This window comes from Megalobrama amblycephala, linkage group LG6 (assembly GCF_018812025.1).
Source record: "Megalobrama amblycephala isolate DHTTF-2021 linkage group LG6, ASM1881202v1, whole genome shotgun sequence".
NCBI lineage: Eukaryota > Metazoa > Chordata > Actinopteri > Cypriniformes > Xenocyprididae > Megalobrama > Megalobrama amblycephala.
Genome location: NC_063049.1, coordinates 29,290,901 through 29,307,752, shown reverse-complemented (window position 1 = coordinate 29,307,752; position 16,852 = coordinate 29,290,901). Strand labels below are relative to the sequence as shown.

The 16,852-nt window shown below is 37.5% G+C and overlaps 1 protein-coding gene across 4 annotated transcripts; it reads left to right on the top strand.

Moving 5' to 3' along the window:
• The first annotated feature begins 473 nt into the window (after window positions 1-473).
• Window positions 474-16,264, top strand: impg2a (interphotoreceptor matrix proteoglycan 2a). 4 transcript variants are annotated; one of them, XM_048193762.1, is made up of 22 exons: window positions 474-1,275; window positions 3,283-3,455; window positions 3,542-3,733; window positions 6,379-6,545; window positions 6,691-6,716; window positions 6,857-6,883; window positions 7,068-7,108; window positions 7,727-7,842; window positions 8,022-8,186; window positions 8,279-8,337; window positions 9,203-9,223; window positions 9,473-9,663; window positions 9,758-9,816; window positions 10,248-10,434; window positions 10,653-11,692; window positions 12,838-13,057; window positions 13,174-13,384; window positions 13,573-13,761; window positions 15,013-15,214; window positions 15,383-15,462; window positions 15,550-15,626; window positions 15,785-16,264. In XM_048193762.1, the coding sequence occupies exons 2-21, from the start codon at window positions 3,377-3,379 to the stop codon at window positions 15,584-15,586; spliced, it is 3,309 nt and encodes a 1,102-aa protein (XP_048049719.1). In that variant the 5' UTR covers window positions 474-1,275; window positions 3,283-3,376; the 3' UTR covers window positions 15,587-15,626; window positions 15,785-16,264. The 4 variants fall into 4 exon arrangements, with proteins under 4 accessions (XP_048049719.1, XP_048049722.1, XP_048049720.1 ...); XM_048193765.1 differs by having other exon boundaries at window positions 474-3,455; window positions 10,248-10,353; XM_048193763.1 differs by having other exon boundaries at window positions 474-3,455; window positions 15,858-16,264.
• The last annotated feature ends 588 nt before the right edge of the window (window positions 16,265-16,852 follow it).

Below are 16,852 nucleotides of genomic sequence, written 5' to 3'. Positions count from 1 at the left end.
TGCCTTAAAGACCGGCCCACTTTAATTCACGACTGACTATATTAAAATAATGTAATTAAAACCTCAGTATATAAGTCTGCAATAGTGCACTGTTCTCTACAACCTTGTGAATAATTGTATTTTTCAAAAATATATTCAAATACCTATGATAGTACAAATGATAGTACAAAAAATGCTAAATATTTATAGTTATAAGTCACAGTTATAATAATGATTTTATAATGTGAACCACTGATTAATTCTCTAGCCATCTAGTGGCTGTAGTTAAAAATTCATGTTATTTTCATTTTAATTTAATTAAGTGTTTGCTTTCCAGTAGATGGCAGTAATCGTCCACTAAACCCAGGCACATTTTTCATGTCTTTCACTATGAATGAAATTTAGAAATGTAGATCTTTATTAAAGTGGATTTAACATACAATTTTGCTATTTTATATAAATGTATATACTTTTAATTATTACAAATTGAGGCAAATAACACAAAATACCATAAATCCTACAAAATTGCACAACTTTACAGTAAAATATTAAAGTAGGCTATTACGTTTGTTTAAAAAAAGTTACATGTTACAAAATCACATTTTACTCTCTGGTTATGTAAGCTAGTTGGACAGAAAAAAGAATATTGTTGGCCAATGTGTAATTGCATAGCAAGCAACATAACAGGCCATATTTTATTATTTGCCTACTATTATTACGATATGAGTAAGCTGCATACATGCCTTTATCTTTTGCATGTCTTCCCCTCTTCCTTTTTATTTGTTTACGTTACTTAAATTGGCCTCCGGTGGCTTAGACCTTTTGCCTTACCATAATTTAGCGTTGATTTAGAACTTGTCCCGCTGTCCCTACAGACGTCACCTCATCCCTTCTTCTCGTATACTTTTGAGTGAGTTGTCTTCTCCGAGCGCACACTCCGAGTCCCTCCCGACCAGGTTAATTTACCCACCGAGTGCCATGATATCATTGACGTTGCGTGCAAATGAGCGGTAAAAACCCGATCGCGCATTCGTTTGTTTGTTTGTTTTTTTGTTTTGTTTTTTTCTTGCGCGGGTGCCCTGGGCCGACCAGGGCTAAACCCGTCACTGAATGGTTTTAAGGAAAAGGTTAGGCTACTCAGCTTAGTAAGCCTACATTTGGCCGCGTCCAGTTTCTAGAGCATCCATATTTCAACCCAGTGCCATGACAACACCGGCCCTCGCGGCCAAATAAACTGACCGGCCCACCGGGAATTCTCCCGGTGCTCCCGATTAGCCAATCCGGGCCTGCTTGGAGGTAAGTAGCACAAGTAAGTAGCACTTTCTTTTAAATGGGTTATACTGCAAGAAATAAATATTTTCCTTGATCTTTTAAGCAACAAATAAGACCCTTTTAAATGGATATTTGTGCTTTGTACATGTGATAGTCGTCTCTCTCAGTGGCTTTGGTTGTGATGAATGAATGTAGGAGAAGTCAGCTGTTTAGGCATGATTGGTTAAGCAGTCGGGTGTGGCTAGAGCCAGTTTTCTGATTGGCCAACTCATTAGTAACGGTCAAGGAGAGCATCAGAAGGGAGTGTGCGTGCAGGGATGTATGGTTTAATGCTAATCAGACAGAGATTAGACCGATTTACAGACCACCCACCTTCTTCCAGTAATCCCAGCATTGCAGCCTGTGTAGAATATTTTTCTGTTTACTTAAAAAATATAGTATAAAGTCAGTAAACCTAGTGATTTTTTTTTTCTCTGTGTGTGTACCAAGAAGGTCTATAATACCGTTAGCATTTCCTAACAAACCTTGACCCCTTTGAGTCAAGCCACAAGAAGTCTATTTTTGGATCTGCATACTACCATACTATTACTATTTCTGCTGGATTTGCCGTAGGCACTTTGGGCCTTTCCAGTGTGATGAATTATTTGGAATATCAAGTAGAGAACAATTGTTGTCAACAAAATCTGGTTCTTTTCCGACTATTCGATCAAACTACCAGAGGGAAAGGGTTTTTTTTTTTTTTAACACAAAATGGAAAATACACAGTATACATACTATAGAAAAAGCAGTAATACAATGTCGTATGCTATTTGTGGTGGTTTATTTCTAAGGACACCGACACTAAACCACCTGGGCAGTAATTGTATTGTGGCTGATAAATTAGCGTGAGAGCACAGGGGGTTATTAAAACTAGAAAATCCTGTCTTTACCTTAGCCATGCAAGACACGCACGGTCCCGTCTCCTCAAAAGACCCACATCTAAAACAAAATCTTATTTAGAATTAGTTATTTCTCTAAATAGTATCTGAGAAATCACACCGGTCTCTATGACAGCCCTCTCAGTCAAGTCTTTTGGTGAGAGGGCATTTGATTGCAGGACTAATTCCATTCCCTTGTTCTCTATATGCCAGGAATCAATTTTGTAAATACAAATTTGGATACTAGCAAGGGCCTTGAGCTGCTAAACATTGGAACAGTATTGCGAGATTGCGCATTTAATAAATGTAGCAGATAATTTTCAGTAACATAGCTGTATAACATTCTGTTGTTTGGTTTTGTCTAGCGAAGGTTTCTGAGAACAGGATACAGGAATTACAATACAGTCATGGAAATGGCTGATCCCCTGATAAGTGTTGCCAACTAGGGAGCAGCTTGAGAGTCATGTTAGAATAATTGCTAACATGGCTATAACATCTTTAAATTCACCATGAAAATTCACCCACATCTTTTTTCTAGAACGATTCATCATGCATGTTTCACTTTCTAATTTCTTTTGACCTCAAAATATTTCATCAAAACTCAATCCTCCAGTGAAACAATGAAGACTTCTCTCTGTCTCACACCAATAATGTGACTTAAGCTACTTGATTCCAGTTCGTTTACAGTTGTTGCAGACTTTAAGGGTCAAACCATTACCTGTCCTTGACCTTACAGGTGGTCAAGTATTCAGCTGAGAAATTATGTAAGCACCAAATTAGTATGTCTCCAACTTTTCGGATCCTATTGGGTTCAGATTATTTTGGTTTATGTATATCTGGCAAATCACCCTTTTCTCATTTTCTCATTCACTATCTATCACTTGTTCCCTGCTTGGCACTCTTGGTTAACTCCAGTTCCTCCAGTTACTTCTTGATGAGCTGCTCTACAGGATTACCAAACAAGATTAGAAGAAAAAAAAAGAAAAATCCCTTTCCATCTGCCTACCTGCCACAGGATCGCCTTATACACCTGCGCTTATCTTTGACAACCTGGACAGCACTTTATAACAACAATAATATACTGTCATAACTATCAGTGGATACTGTGTAACAGGTATGCACAGGTGTTGGAAGCTTTGGTCACATCGTCCGAAGTGAAGCAGCAACTATTGCACAACAGCTTAATTTTTAAGCCACAGGAAGACACTATGTGGAAGTTCATATGGTCCTGCACTTTGTGGTGTTTAGGCTGCGTTTTTGCAGTAGGCCAACTGGATATTACTGCAGGTATGTATCTTTGTGTAGCCTATGTAATAGGTCGGAGTGTGATGAGAGTGTGATGGTTAGAATACGTTTGTGTATTTATGTTTCAGAGGAAACTGAACGGATTCCCGCACTCATGAACGCAGATAAGCGCTCACAAAGATTTTTTCAAATGTTTGGAAGCCAAGAACACTTGCCAAGACATAAGCGTGGTGTTTTTTTGTCCAGTGGAGTACGCCTTTGCTATCAAGAAACAGTGCAGCAAGCCATCACAAACCATCTTAAATACTACCAACTCAGAGGTGAGACACTATTGCAATACTTTTACTATTAATATGGTTAGAATTGCTTATGTATCGAATAACTCTGTTACATTAATTATATATTTAATAAAGTCGATTTGTAGTGAGATTATTTGTAAAGATAAATTATATCGAATTTTGTTACACAATTACTATTAAGTGAACCGGGGTGAATTTTAAATAATTGAACTACTCAGGTTTGAGTGGATTTTTCCATCCTTTTGGCCCTTAATGACAATATCCTACAGGAATTGACGTGGGAAAACAACAGCACAAACATGAAAATTGTTAGATCATATTTCTTAGATTCTGGTATGCCCTTTTATAGAAATTCCTCCTTAAATTACAAGATCTCAAAGGATACTGCATAATAATAATGACCCAAGTACTCAAAGCCAAGAAGTGAATCTGGACTTGCAGCAATTAAAGAACTGGCTGAAAAAGTGTTCCGACATCTATAAGGAGATGAGAATAACTGGACAAGAAATAACTAGTACTTACTTGACCCAACTAAGAAGACTCAAATCAAAGCCATATTTATGTTAAGGACACAAAATTAAGACTCAACAAAGGTTACCGTTAAATTCATCAACTAGAGCACGCAGTTTTGTAAAGCTGACAGCTAAGTATAACAATGGGATCTCATCAGCGTTTGGCAGTTAGATACACTCAGAGGTCTCGGGTTAGTGTTGAGAGACACCAAGACAATCTTTCACAGTTCACGTGTGATTTCTCCATAAACAAATTAGACGGCAGTATGGTGAGGTTAAAAGTCAGTTAACACATCGGATTGGAGCCAATAAGGTCAAAGGTAAACGTTTATATCCATGGCTGAGAATGAGGGTGTCGGCTATCTTGTCTAAGCACCATTGAGACACTAATTGCAAAGTTGGGATTGAACCACAATGTCATCTGGACAGGTAATTGCTGTCTGTCAAAAAAAAATACACCCATATGCCAAAACGGTAACACTTTAGAATTCCATCATTAATGAATAACTACACAGGAACAAATGTGTAACGCAATGTTAACATTTTAGTAACTACAATTAACTAATAAGAAACTCTGGAAATTAGTAAGTAATAGAGCTCAGTTCAGTGAGTTTTCTATTATCTAATCAATACGATTTTTTCATACCTCCCAGAGAACTACTAATATCTATATACAGGTTCATAATTGATGCAGATAATTCATATTATATATATAGTTTTTGAGGTCTATAAGGTTTTGGATCGTAGTGACTCAAGTGTTACTGCATCCTTCTAAAGGAATTACTAATTATTTGGAACAGTATTCTAAAGTGTGTGCAACCCACTAGTAATGACTTACCAAATTCTTCAGAAGGAATAACTGTACAAAACCTTACAAAACCCTCAAAAGCTTACACTGAAATTTCTCTTTAGAATACTGTTTCAAATAATTAGTAATTCCTTCAGAAGGATTTGGTAATACTTAAGTCATTACTAGTAGGTTACCATCATCTTTACTTTAGAATGAATTACATTGTACATTATTCACATTAATTATGAACCTGTATAGTAGTTCTTAGTAGTCCTCTGGGGGACATAGAAAATAGTAGTTGTGGATTATATTTTGGTGAATACCGTCATTCATCTGAGCTCTATTACTTACTAATTCATTAATCAGAGTTTCTTGTTAGTTAATAGCGGTTACTATAGTGTATTACTCATTTGTTCTTGTGTAGTTATTTATTAATGACAGAACAGTATTAAAATGTGTTACTGTCAAAACAACTGTGTCGCAGAAATCCGATTTCGGTGTTTTTGACCTTAGAAATTAAAATTACGAAAAGATCCTAGCAGTTATTTGGGCTAAATGCATGCATCACTGCAATGATGGTAAAACCGTAGCATTTTGATATATAGTGTGGTACTGATTAATTACCATTTTCACTTTTAAGGACATAGTATTATTAATGTTCATTTTTTCATGTCAAAAACATGGTAATTCCATTGAGTCATTTAATACATAAAGTCATTTGATATATCAGCTGACTAAAGGATTATGTGAAGTGTTAGGGTAAATGTTAGCGTCATGAGCCGTATGTTTGTTGTGGTAAGTTCCAACCTCCTGGCTGTAGACTCAAACATGTGTGTGTCCAATCCCCACTTAAGTGGTCAATCCTGTGATATCACTACATAAGACAATACAAAAGATGTATCATAATAAATGCAAAAGAGTTGTATCTTTTGAGATTAAAAACTTTTCGGTAACACTTTAGAATAATGGTCATTAGTTAACATTAGTTAATGTATTAACTAATATGAACTAACCATGAGCAGTTCATTTGTTACTGTATTTGTTCATTTTTGTTAACGTTAGTTAATAAAAATACAGCTGTTCATGGTTTGTTCATGTTAGTTCACGGTGCATTAACTAATGTTAACAAGATTTTAATAATGTATTAGTAAATGTTGAAATTAACATTAACAAAGATAAATAAATGCTTTATAAGTGCAGTTCATTATTAGTTCATGTTAACTAATGTAGTTAACTAATGTTAACTAATGACCATTATTCTAAAGTGTTACCAACTTTTCCATTAAACTGCCAAGACAAGAAAAATATTTCCTACTCTTCTGATTGTTTTGTTGCACTAATATGATACTGTTGTTGTTTTACAGTGTGTCAGGAAGTTGTGTGGGAGGCCTTCAAAATCTTCTTGGAGCGCCTCCCCAGTCAAGAAGAGTACCGGAACTGGATGAGCCAATGCCAGACAGATAGAGTCTCCATACGGGAGATTGGCATTTATTTTAGCCAATCAGAGGAACACTTAGCACTTGTCCACAGAGTATGTAGCATAAGACATGTATAATTAACTTTGTACTATGTTAGCTGATACTTTTATATGAATACAGTATTATGGGTCAGTGGTGCATGTGCATATCAGAATGTCTTACTTATTGAGTCTTTTGAATCTCTATGGTCCATTGCAGAGACTTGCACAGACGATACTGAAAAGGTGCAGTGAAACATTTTAAAACCTTTGTTTTTACCCTCAACCCATACTTTTATAAATACCCCACTTTCTCCCAGCCATTTATTCATTGTATTAGTCTCTGATTTTCTCCTCACCTTTTGTCTTCCTCTTTTTTTCCTCAGTAAGATACCTACATACTCAGTATGCAGGTATTACACCCTTTTTTAATTAAATTGACTGTGCATTAGAGACCCAATTATTACTAAATGGTCTGTGCATTAGAGATCTTGTGTTTGTGGTTGAAGAGTTAACTCTTACATTTGAAGGTCTGTGTGTCATTTCTAACTGTCTTTTTCCTTTTTCTTCTCTCTCTCTCTTTTTTTTTTAAAACAGACCAGAGGATTCTTCCCAAGAGCAAAACAGTGTGCCACCAGGTTTGTCTGTTATGATTATGTGTTACTGATACAGTATCTTATATAAACTGTATAAAACCCTTACCTGTTAAGAACATGCCTGGATCATAGTTGACATTGATTTTGAAAATCAAAAGGAAAATAATATTTTAAGACCATTCAGTTTTTTTGTATTGAGCCATAATTTAAACATGTAATATTATTTATGGACTATAATATGTTTTGGTGAAATACTGTATAATTTTGGTAAGTTCTGGGCCATATTTTTGGCACTGACCCTCCTGGTTTCAGTCCTGTATGGAGAGACATTTGCTTCTAAACAATCAACAGCAATTTCTAGATGTTCAGCAACTAGCAGCTGTTAAACGAGTTAGTGCTGATGCACATTTATTGTGGCAGAATATAAAAAATCAAATGGCCTTAAAATAAGCCAGATAAGATGCTTGGCATTTTGCATTTGGTTTGAATTTCAGTTAACACAAATGATTTTTTCTGAGTTTGTACAGGGTTTTCATCCAAACTTTGTTTGCAATTCAGATTCAGATGTTGTAATTGAAAATGGCAAGAAATAAACTGAAAGAGATCTTATAACATGTGCCTGAACACCAAGAGTCAAAAAAATGTCTTTAAAACTTCCAGCAGAGACCACTGTGTTGGTGACCACAGCATTTCCAGATGAGGTCACCTCTGAGAGCGTGAAGGAAGTTACTGCAGAAGCACCATCTGCTGTCGTGACAATGGAGCTGGATACCGAGGTAGATGAAACATACTGTGATCATTGGTGAACATACACTCAAAATGTAAAAGTGAGGTCTGGTTCTAATCTGATGCAGTCATGAGTCATGAATGATACATTGAAAAAATATACATATAAACGAATTTTAAATATTGAACACCTGCTAAACAAAGTTTGTGTATGTATTATCTGTGGTAGATCACTAATGAGATTGAGCAGGAGGCAGCTGCTTTGCCTACACGTCCTCTGGTTGAGCAGAGGGTAGAGCTGACTATGTTACTGACTGGAGAACCATGGAGTGAAGAGCTGCTCAACTCCACCAGCAGTGAGCATAGCAGACTCACTCAGCGGATCACAGAGAAGGTACGACACACACACATTTACTTGCTTTAATTTTTACACTAATGTTATGTTTGTGCTGCTGCAATTTTTTATGTTATATGTCATTTTTACAGATTTCCGCTGCTTTGGAGAAACTAACAGAATTCAAGAGTGTTTCAGTTTTGAACATCAGGTGTGTTAGTGCATGTTTAATTTTACTAGTTACTATAAAGTGGCTCCAAAAAGTATTTAGACACTTAGATCACACTTAAAAATGTATGAATATCATTGCATTAGATTAGAACATATGACGGCATTTTAAGACCGATCAAGCACACTTTTCAAGCAAAAGATTTTTTTTTTTTTATCAGAAAGAATAATAAATTTAAACATTTAAATAATGGGAAACAGTCCATTTGTTTGTGAATTGGGCTACTACACTGGTTGTGCTGTGTGTTTATGAGTCAGCTAAAAGAACTGGCTCATAAGAGTCATATCTGTTAATGAAGTTGACTACACAATGCAAGTAGCTGTGTTACACTCCATTTTTACAGCATCAAATAACTAACTAAAACCAAACTTATTGGAACAATGAACACTTGAACAAATGTCTGCTTGTTAAGAAATACATAAAATGACACAAACCATCTTTGGAAAAAAAAATATTTGAAAGTGTAGTTTGGCTTGTGTCCCATTCGATTACATGGAGAGGGTGGGGTTTATGATCTATACTGCAGCCAGTCACCAGGGGGTGATTGAAATTCTGTGGCTTCATTTTTTTAGGACTTGTATGGCACACTTGGGACAGACCCTCAACCCAACAGCAACTCGCACTGTCACTTAATTTACCCACAAGTAATCAAGGGCTTAGGGTGTTCCTTTTAAACCCATTGCAAGAGTTCTGGCAGTAGTGAATAACGTAAGCAATGACGTACATCTGAGTGAACGAGACAGAGGGATGTTAGCGATGGAATGGCACATTCATAGACAATATGCAGCATTAGCCTATCACCTGCTAGGCTATTTTACTAAAAATATGAACTTTATCTTTTCTGTAGGCCACAGGTGGATCCCTCAAGGTAAATTACACTTCCTTGTGTGCATGAATGCAGGTTAGTGAGTGAGAGAATGCATTTTTTTGCTGTCTTTCCTTGTATAAACAAGCAAGAATCATGTTTATAGTCATGCAAAGACTATGGAGCAACACATTGTTCTTATATAAACATTAAAATACCCAGTGTTTTGAGAAGATTATTGCAAAGTTATCCCATTTTTCAACTCCTGTCATGATCATGTTCAGCTGTGCGGTTGGTGTTTTCTCTCTGCAGTGGTGACAAGGCTGTACTGGTGGAATATGTTGTGTCCCTCCAGAACAACAGTGAAGTGATCAGCAGTGAGACACTGGACTTCATTAATCTTCAATCCAACATGGTAGAGGGCACCTTTAGTTACTCAGAGGGGCCCACAGTCCAGTACACCATTATTGACCTCCACCCTGACATCAATGAGGCTCTGCATGGTACTGCTCTACGTGCTTGTAATTACTAGTCCTTTATGGACTAGTCCTTTACATCTCAGCAGTCTGTAATGGTGTAATATTTTCTTGTTGACAGAGGAAACATCTCCAGAGGAAACCCATCCTGCCGAGGAGTTCCCAGACCCTGACCACAAGGTGAATTAAGATTTCTGTCAAGGTGACAGTGAAGTTTCCAGTATACCATCAAGATATTTACATATTCTTAAAATCTAAATGCTGATTCCTAGCATACAACTCACCAGCACATTGCTAGGGTTGTTTGCAGGATATTGTTAGGCTAGGTTATGGTGATCTGGGTGGTTTCTAGGGTATTGTAAGGTGATTACAAAAGTGCAAGTATATGTGATATTCTGGTCTGTAGATATAAAGTCCTTTAATATAAATCTACCACTCTAGACTTTACCTCTACTTAACAAGGCACGCTATTTGAGGTTTTATTTTCAACAAAACCCTAACTCTAAGAATGGAATAGCAGAAACAGTAATACTAATGATAGCCTTAGCAAGCACCACCAATAAGTTTCACAAAGTCTGAGAACCAGCTGTTTCATTTTGTTTATTGTCTAGGGTGATATTTTATCAGTAGAAAAACCGTCTGAGCTGCCTGGAGAAGTGGCAAAGGAGGTCTTTACCATTAGTGACCATTTGGATCCTACTGTGTCTGAAGAGGAAGGTATGGGAGAGCAAGATGTCATAAATTTAGATGAGAACACACCACCCCTTATAGACCATCTCAGCAGTAGTTTCTCAGAGGGTAAGAACCAACATTCACATGTACAATGATTTACAGCAGGGGGGGGCCAATCCTGTACCTGGAGGGTCAGTGTACTGTAGGGTTTAGCTTCAACCTGTCCAACTTTTTCTAAATTCTGCAGGACAGTGGTCCTCTAGGAGAAGGATTGATACCCCTGATTTAAACCAATATGGTGGTAAAAGACTTGTGTCAAGATGCTTGTTTATTCCTCCTTTCAGACCTTCAAGACAAGGACATGGCATTACTTTTTCCTCCTAGCCAGACCCCTACTGTGGAAGGTGAAGCTGTTGGTCCCGTTATCGATGCCAAGCAAGACAGTGACATTACAATGTATGACCTTGATCCCGCCTCTGGATCTGGTGCAATAGAAAACAATTGGGTAACTGTCCATCCTAATGAGGCTCAGGAGCCAGTTGGAGAGACAGAAGTTGATGAAGAGTTTTTGATTAACGTAGACATGCCACAGATAGAGGACTATGAATTCTCCACAATTACAACAGTGGTTGAAGAGGACCAGATCTTGCCTGTGGAAACCACAGAATTGATTACTGTTGAAGCTGGAGAAGATGAAAACCTACAACATGGTAGTGATGCACCCGCAATGCCATCAGTCAAGGTGGCTGAGGTAGAATCTACCCCAGAACCTGAGAAAGAGCTCATATTACCTGCAGAAGAAGAGGGGCAAGAGGAAGACAACAAGGAAGAAAGTGTTCTAATAGAAACACAAAAGGATGAGGAAACTGAAGTTGCTGTAATCACAAAGGAGAAATCAGAGGAGACTGAAGAAGAGGAAGAATATGTTGACATTACCACAATGCCACAGGAGAACAAAGATTTTGTACTCACAGATATATCAGCTATACAGTTATCAGAGGAAATTCTAAAAGAGGATGAGATCCTATTGGTCACCATTGAACCAGCAAGCCCAGTCTACCCAACACCACTTTCACCTGAGATAGAACAACCCTTCTCCCTCATGACCATGAAAACCCCAGAAGAGGTTGAGTTGGGGCATACCTTAAATTCAGAAGTCATGACTACATCTCTGGATGTGATCGATTACAGAGAGGAAGAGGGTAGTGGTGTCCCTAGTGTCATTCAGGGGGATGGAGTTTCCAGCATTGCCTTGCCAACTAACCCTGGGAGGTCTTTGATGGTGTTTTTCAGTCTTCGTGTAACTAACATGATGTTCTCTGACGATCTGTTCAATAAGAGCTCTGCAGAGTACAAAGCCTTGGAGCAACGGTTCCTTGAACTGGTAGTGTATTTCCTCCAAAGTATATTTGTGCCTATTTTTTTTTTCTTTCCTTTTCCGTACCATCACTTCTTCCTTTTTGCCCACATTCCCTGTCAAATTTCCACTTATCAATCCAAATCAAGAGTGTCCAATCTTGCTCCTGGAGGGCCACCTTCCAGCAGAGTTTACTGTAGCTGCAGCCACAATAAAACACACCTGAACTTGTTAATCAAGGTCTTCAGGATTTCTAGAAATGCTGTGTTGGAGTTAAACTCTGCAGGAAGGTGGCCCTCCAGGAGCAGAAATGGACATTCCTAATTCAGATTAAATTATTCACTAATTTATATATACCAGGGCTGTTCAACTCCAGTCTTGGAGGGCCAGTTTCCTGCTGAATTTTGCTTTAACCCTAACCAAACACGCCCAAACAAGCTAATTTGGGGCTGTGTCCGAAATCACCCCCATACCCTTAAATAGGGCACTATTTGAGGGAACAGCCATTTGTAGTGTCCGAAACCATAGTGGACGTTATCGATTGCACTCATTCAATCCCACAATGCACTGCAATAACGAGTGTACAACCAATGTACGCTCAACGGCTAGAGAATACCCATAATGCACCGTTAGAGTCGTGCGGCAAATTAATTCTCGCGTCTGACCAGAAGGTGGCACACGCAGCTGAATCTTCCATTTCCAAACTTCTGGTCCAATGTGGCTACAGTGCAATATCATACAAGTATACATTCCTTTTTAATGATTTATTAAATTGTTTAATTAAGGTTTATACATAGTTTCCATGGAAGAGTTCAAGATAAATCTTACTGGAGCTGCCAGTTTGCTAAGTATCAAACAATTAAGAAACAGCAAGCACAAACTTTGCAAAAGCGGCAGCCCTTCTGGCACACTCAGTATGCAAATTCACTCCCTTGTTTTCATTCACACCCTCAAGTGAACCATATTAGTGGACCACGCAATGTAGGAAATAGTGAATTGGGGGTGATTTTGGACACAGCCAAGGTGTCCAGAATTTCTTGCAAATTACAGACAGGTAGGTTAGACTGGGATTGGTACTAAAGTCTGCAGGACACCTGCCCTCCAGGACTGGAGTTGAAAAGGCCTGTTATTTGTTTTTTATGAACTCATTATTGGGATTGTATGTCCCACAGTTGGTGCCATATCTGCAGTCAAACCTCAGTCACTTTGAGAACCTGGAGATCTTAAACTTCAGAAATGGAAGTATTGTGGTGAATAGCCGTATGAAGTTTGGGAGGCCCGTTCTTCGTGAAGTCAATACTGCTGTTTACCTCATTCTTGAGGACTTCTGCAACACTGCTTACCAGACCATGAACCTTGCCATTGACAAATATTCGTTGGATGTCGAATCGGGTAAGACAAATTCAGAAAACCTCTCACTTTGGTAATATCACATGTTCAGGTACCTCATCACATGCCATCTTTATGCTGCAGCTATTCAATGTGTATGTATGGTGGTTTGTTTTTAGGGGAACATGCAGACCCGTGCAAGTTTCAGGCATGTAATGAGTTTGCAGAATGTACAGTGAACCGCTGGTCAGGTGAGGCTGAATGTGTGTGTAACGCTGGTTACTTCAGCGTGGACGGACTACCCTGCCAGAGCGTCTGTGACCTTCAGGATGACTTCTGCCTGAATGATGGGAAATGTGATGTCATTCCAGGACAAGGAGCCATCTGCAGGTGTTTATTTCGATTATATAATGCTCAAGAAATTTTGAATGAATTTGTGCACTTTTAAGAAGGCCTGAATACAGATCATATACTGTACAGCAAGGTCTGTATTACCTGGAGAACAGCATTCTCATTCAAGTATGTAGCTGCTATTCTGGCATTTTCTTAAGGTGTTTATGTTTGTGTTTGCTCTGTAGATGCCGTGTGGGGGAAAACTGGTGGTACAGAGGGGAACATTGTGAAGAATATGTTTCTGAGCCACTCGTAGTTGGAATTGCCATAGCATCTGTTGCTGGATTCCTGCTGGTGGCATCAGGAGTAATCTTCTTCTTAGCAAGAACTCTGAGAGACCAGTATGACAAGGACGAGACGGAAGACCCAGCACGGTAAGACACATTCTCTATCACAGTCAATCTGGTAAATCATCCCAACTCGAATAGTTTAACTGTTCATTATAATATTCTTTCTAGTATGGACTTTATGTCTTATGTAAGTGAACATCAGTACATGAAAGCTTTACCTCAGAAGTCTGAGCTTTTAGAGCCGATCACCTGCCATGAACTCTTGATAAGAGTTTGACCTTGAGTAAATTAGCCTTGAGCTTCTAGAAAGGTGCTATATAACTAAAACTTCACAAAAAAAATCAAACCAAAAGCATGATATTTTAAGAGATATGATATTTCAGTAAAAGCAAAATTAAATTATTAAATTGTAATGGTGATAAATTCAAACTTTTTTTTTTTATATATATATAAGTAAAACCAAGGTTTTCATTTTGCATTACACACTAAACCAAGACAAATCTTGAAATCAATTATTTATTGAAATTATAATGAATGAGTCAGTTACATTTACATTTAAAGTGCCCCTTTTATGCTTTTTTGAGTATTACCTTTCATGCAGTTCTTGTGAATGTAAAAGGTCTGCAAAGTTTTAAAGATCAAAGTGGATTGATTCTTTCTCTTAAAAGAAAGAATCAATTCTAAACTGCCAGCAATTCCAGTCTCACTTCCTGTTGCATACCTATATAGCAATGTAACAAATTTGCATTATGCCAGCCTATGGTCTTCACTGGCTGCGCGCGAACAACGTCTACTTTGACCCACCCTCAAACACTGTAGTTGTAGCTGAGGCCTGGATGAGTTTGGTTCGTATTGTCGACATGTCAAGAAGACGCTGTTTTCAGCACTGCACATCCTCTTTGCATGCACTTCAAAAGGATGAGGACTCATGCGGAACAAAACAACGGCATCTTTACTGTTTGTATCACTGTGTATACAAGTGCTGAGGAAGCCTCCAGAGCTGAAATTCAGATCTTTGGTTCCGTCTGACCAATTAGGGCAGAGTAGGCTCGTGGTTTAGAGAGACAATCTTTGAATGAACCATTTTCAGACTGTTTGAGAAATTAGATAATGTGCAATGCATATTATGAGAAAATGTGTTTTTTGACATTAGATGCATGTAAATTTATTGTAGGAGACCTAGGAAGAAGCTTACATCTCCAGTAATGCCATTATGAGATTTGCATTACTTCATCAATAAGGCTGATCTTTGATCCCTTTAGGTCATGACTTCTTACCCCTGTGGATGTAACAATGACTGTTGCAAATTTTGTGTGTGTATATGTTTGTATGAAGGAGCGATGACAGTCCACCGTTTATAGACAGAGCCACTAAGTACAACCCCATGTTCGAGAGCGATTTAACGACAGGCTACAGTCATTACTACCAGCGGTACCCAGAGCCCCCAGTCCACAGCAGCACCAGTGCTGAAGCATCCACTGACTTCAGCAGTGAAGAGATACAGCATATTTATGAGAACAGCGAACTCACCAAGGAGGTATGGGTATATGTGCACAAAAATACAGTAATATGTTGACAACAAATGAATTTGTATGCCCATTTAGGTGAGCAAGTAAATTATTATTATTTTTTTTTTTGAAAAATGTATATGAGCAAGTGCATGATACATGTTTCTGGGATTTTCTCTTTCCTGTCCATTCCGTAGGAGATTCAAGATCGCATACGCATCCTTGAACTCTACACAAGAGATCGTCAGTTTGCAGATTTTTTGCGGCAGCATCAAATGTAAGTATTTTTTTTAAGATTTCTTATTTATGGCATATAGCTTTGCATATTTTCACCCCTCACATTAATTTATTTTTATTTAATCAGAACAATGGATAATCGAAGAGAAAGTTCCTCCTCATAGGAAATATGTCCAATATCCTGCTGGGTGCATGACGTTGAAGGTGAATGTTATGAGAACGGCATGTTATACTTTAAGTTTTGTTTTGTGTCTTCAGTGTTGCATCTAGTGTAAACATAAATGGAACTTTAGGGCTTTTCAGCTTTTATTTTATTCTATAACTGTGTTTGTATTGATTTGCTTGATGTGTTCCTCTTTCAGAAACTTGTCTTTTGGGAAATTACCTCTCAATGATTTCTGAACAATTTTTCTTCTGCGTCTCTTTTTCTCTTAGAGACTTTACCATCACAAATTAAAATGGGTAACTATGGATCTTTCTTAAAATACGTTTTAAGAAAGAAAAAGATATTTTGTTTCTTTTATTATTTTTTGCCCTACTGTTAAAGACTGTTTCACTTTTTGTCTGTATTGGAACAAATTCACGGTCACAGACAATATTTATGTCATTGGTTGAAATGTTTTGTTAGTGCCTTCTGTTCTTATAGCTGTGGTCCGTCTCTCAGCCAAACAATCTTTGGTGTTCAGAGAAAAAGATTCCTGATGCATTATTCTTGAAAGTTACTTGAATGAATGACCATTGCTGTTCTATTACTTTTAGTACATTACATGTATGTTTTATTCTTTGGTACCTTTTATAGTTTCACTGCTTTTCAGAAATTAAAAAAAAAAAAAAAAAAAAAACAGATAATTTTAATGTTTATTTTATTGAATATCAAAAATGTTTGAAAATGAATTGTAAACTTACAAAGCTATAAAAAGTGGCCTCTAATAATGTGCCCATTTATGAAAGGAAAAAAAAAAAAATGTTGTAGTGTTGCAAAAGCTAAAATGTTATTTGTGTTAAAATGTTAAAAGGGGTTATAGTAATATTATGTAATGATAATGTATATTATCATTGTTTTAACTGCCCTTAATGGAGTGGCTCCTTTAAGCCAAAATCCCTTTAAGGCAAGTCACTTCACTTGGCAGCCATCTAGCAAACATCCTCGGGCAGCTATTTTCTATGTACAGTGTGCAATAGTCATATAAGTACAGTTCCTATATACTTGAATGAAGAAAGACAAATCTTCAAACACATTTGTTTCAACATATTTCAAATCAGCAATGTGATATAGCTGTGGTATCATAAATCTCGCTGCTTAATCATGAAAAAAGGTAATTAGCTCTTTTCTATTGACAAAAAGTCTAGACTTCTATTCCTACAGCTATCCTATTTAGTGTGGCAATTTCTTCCATTCATTTTTCAGTGAGTGGTCTGTCACCACCTTG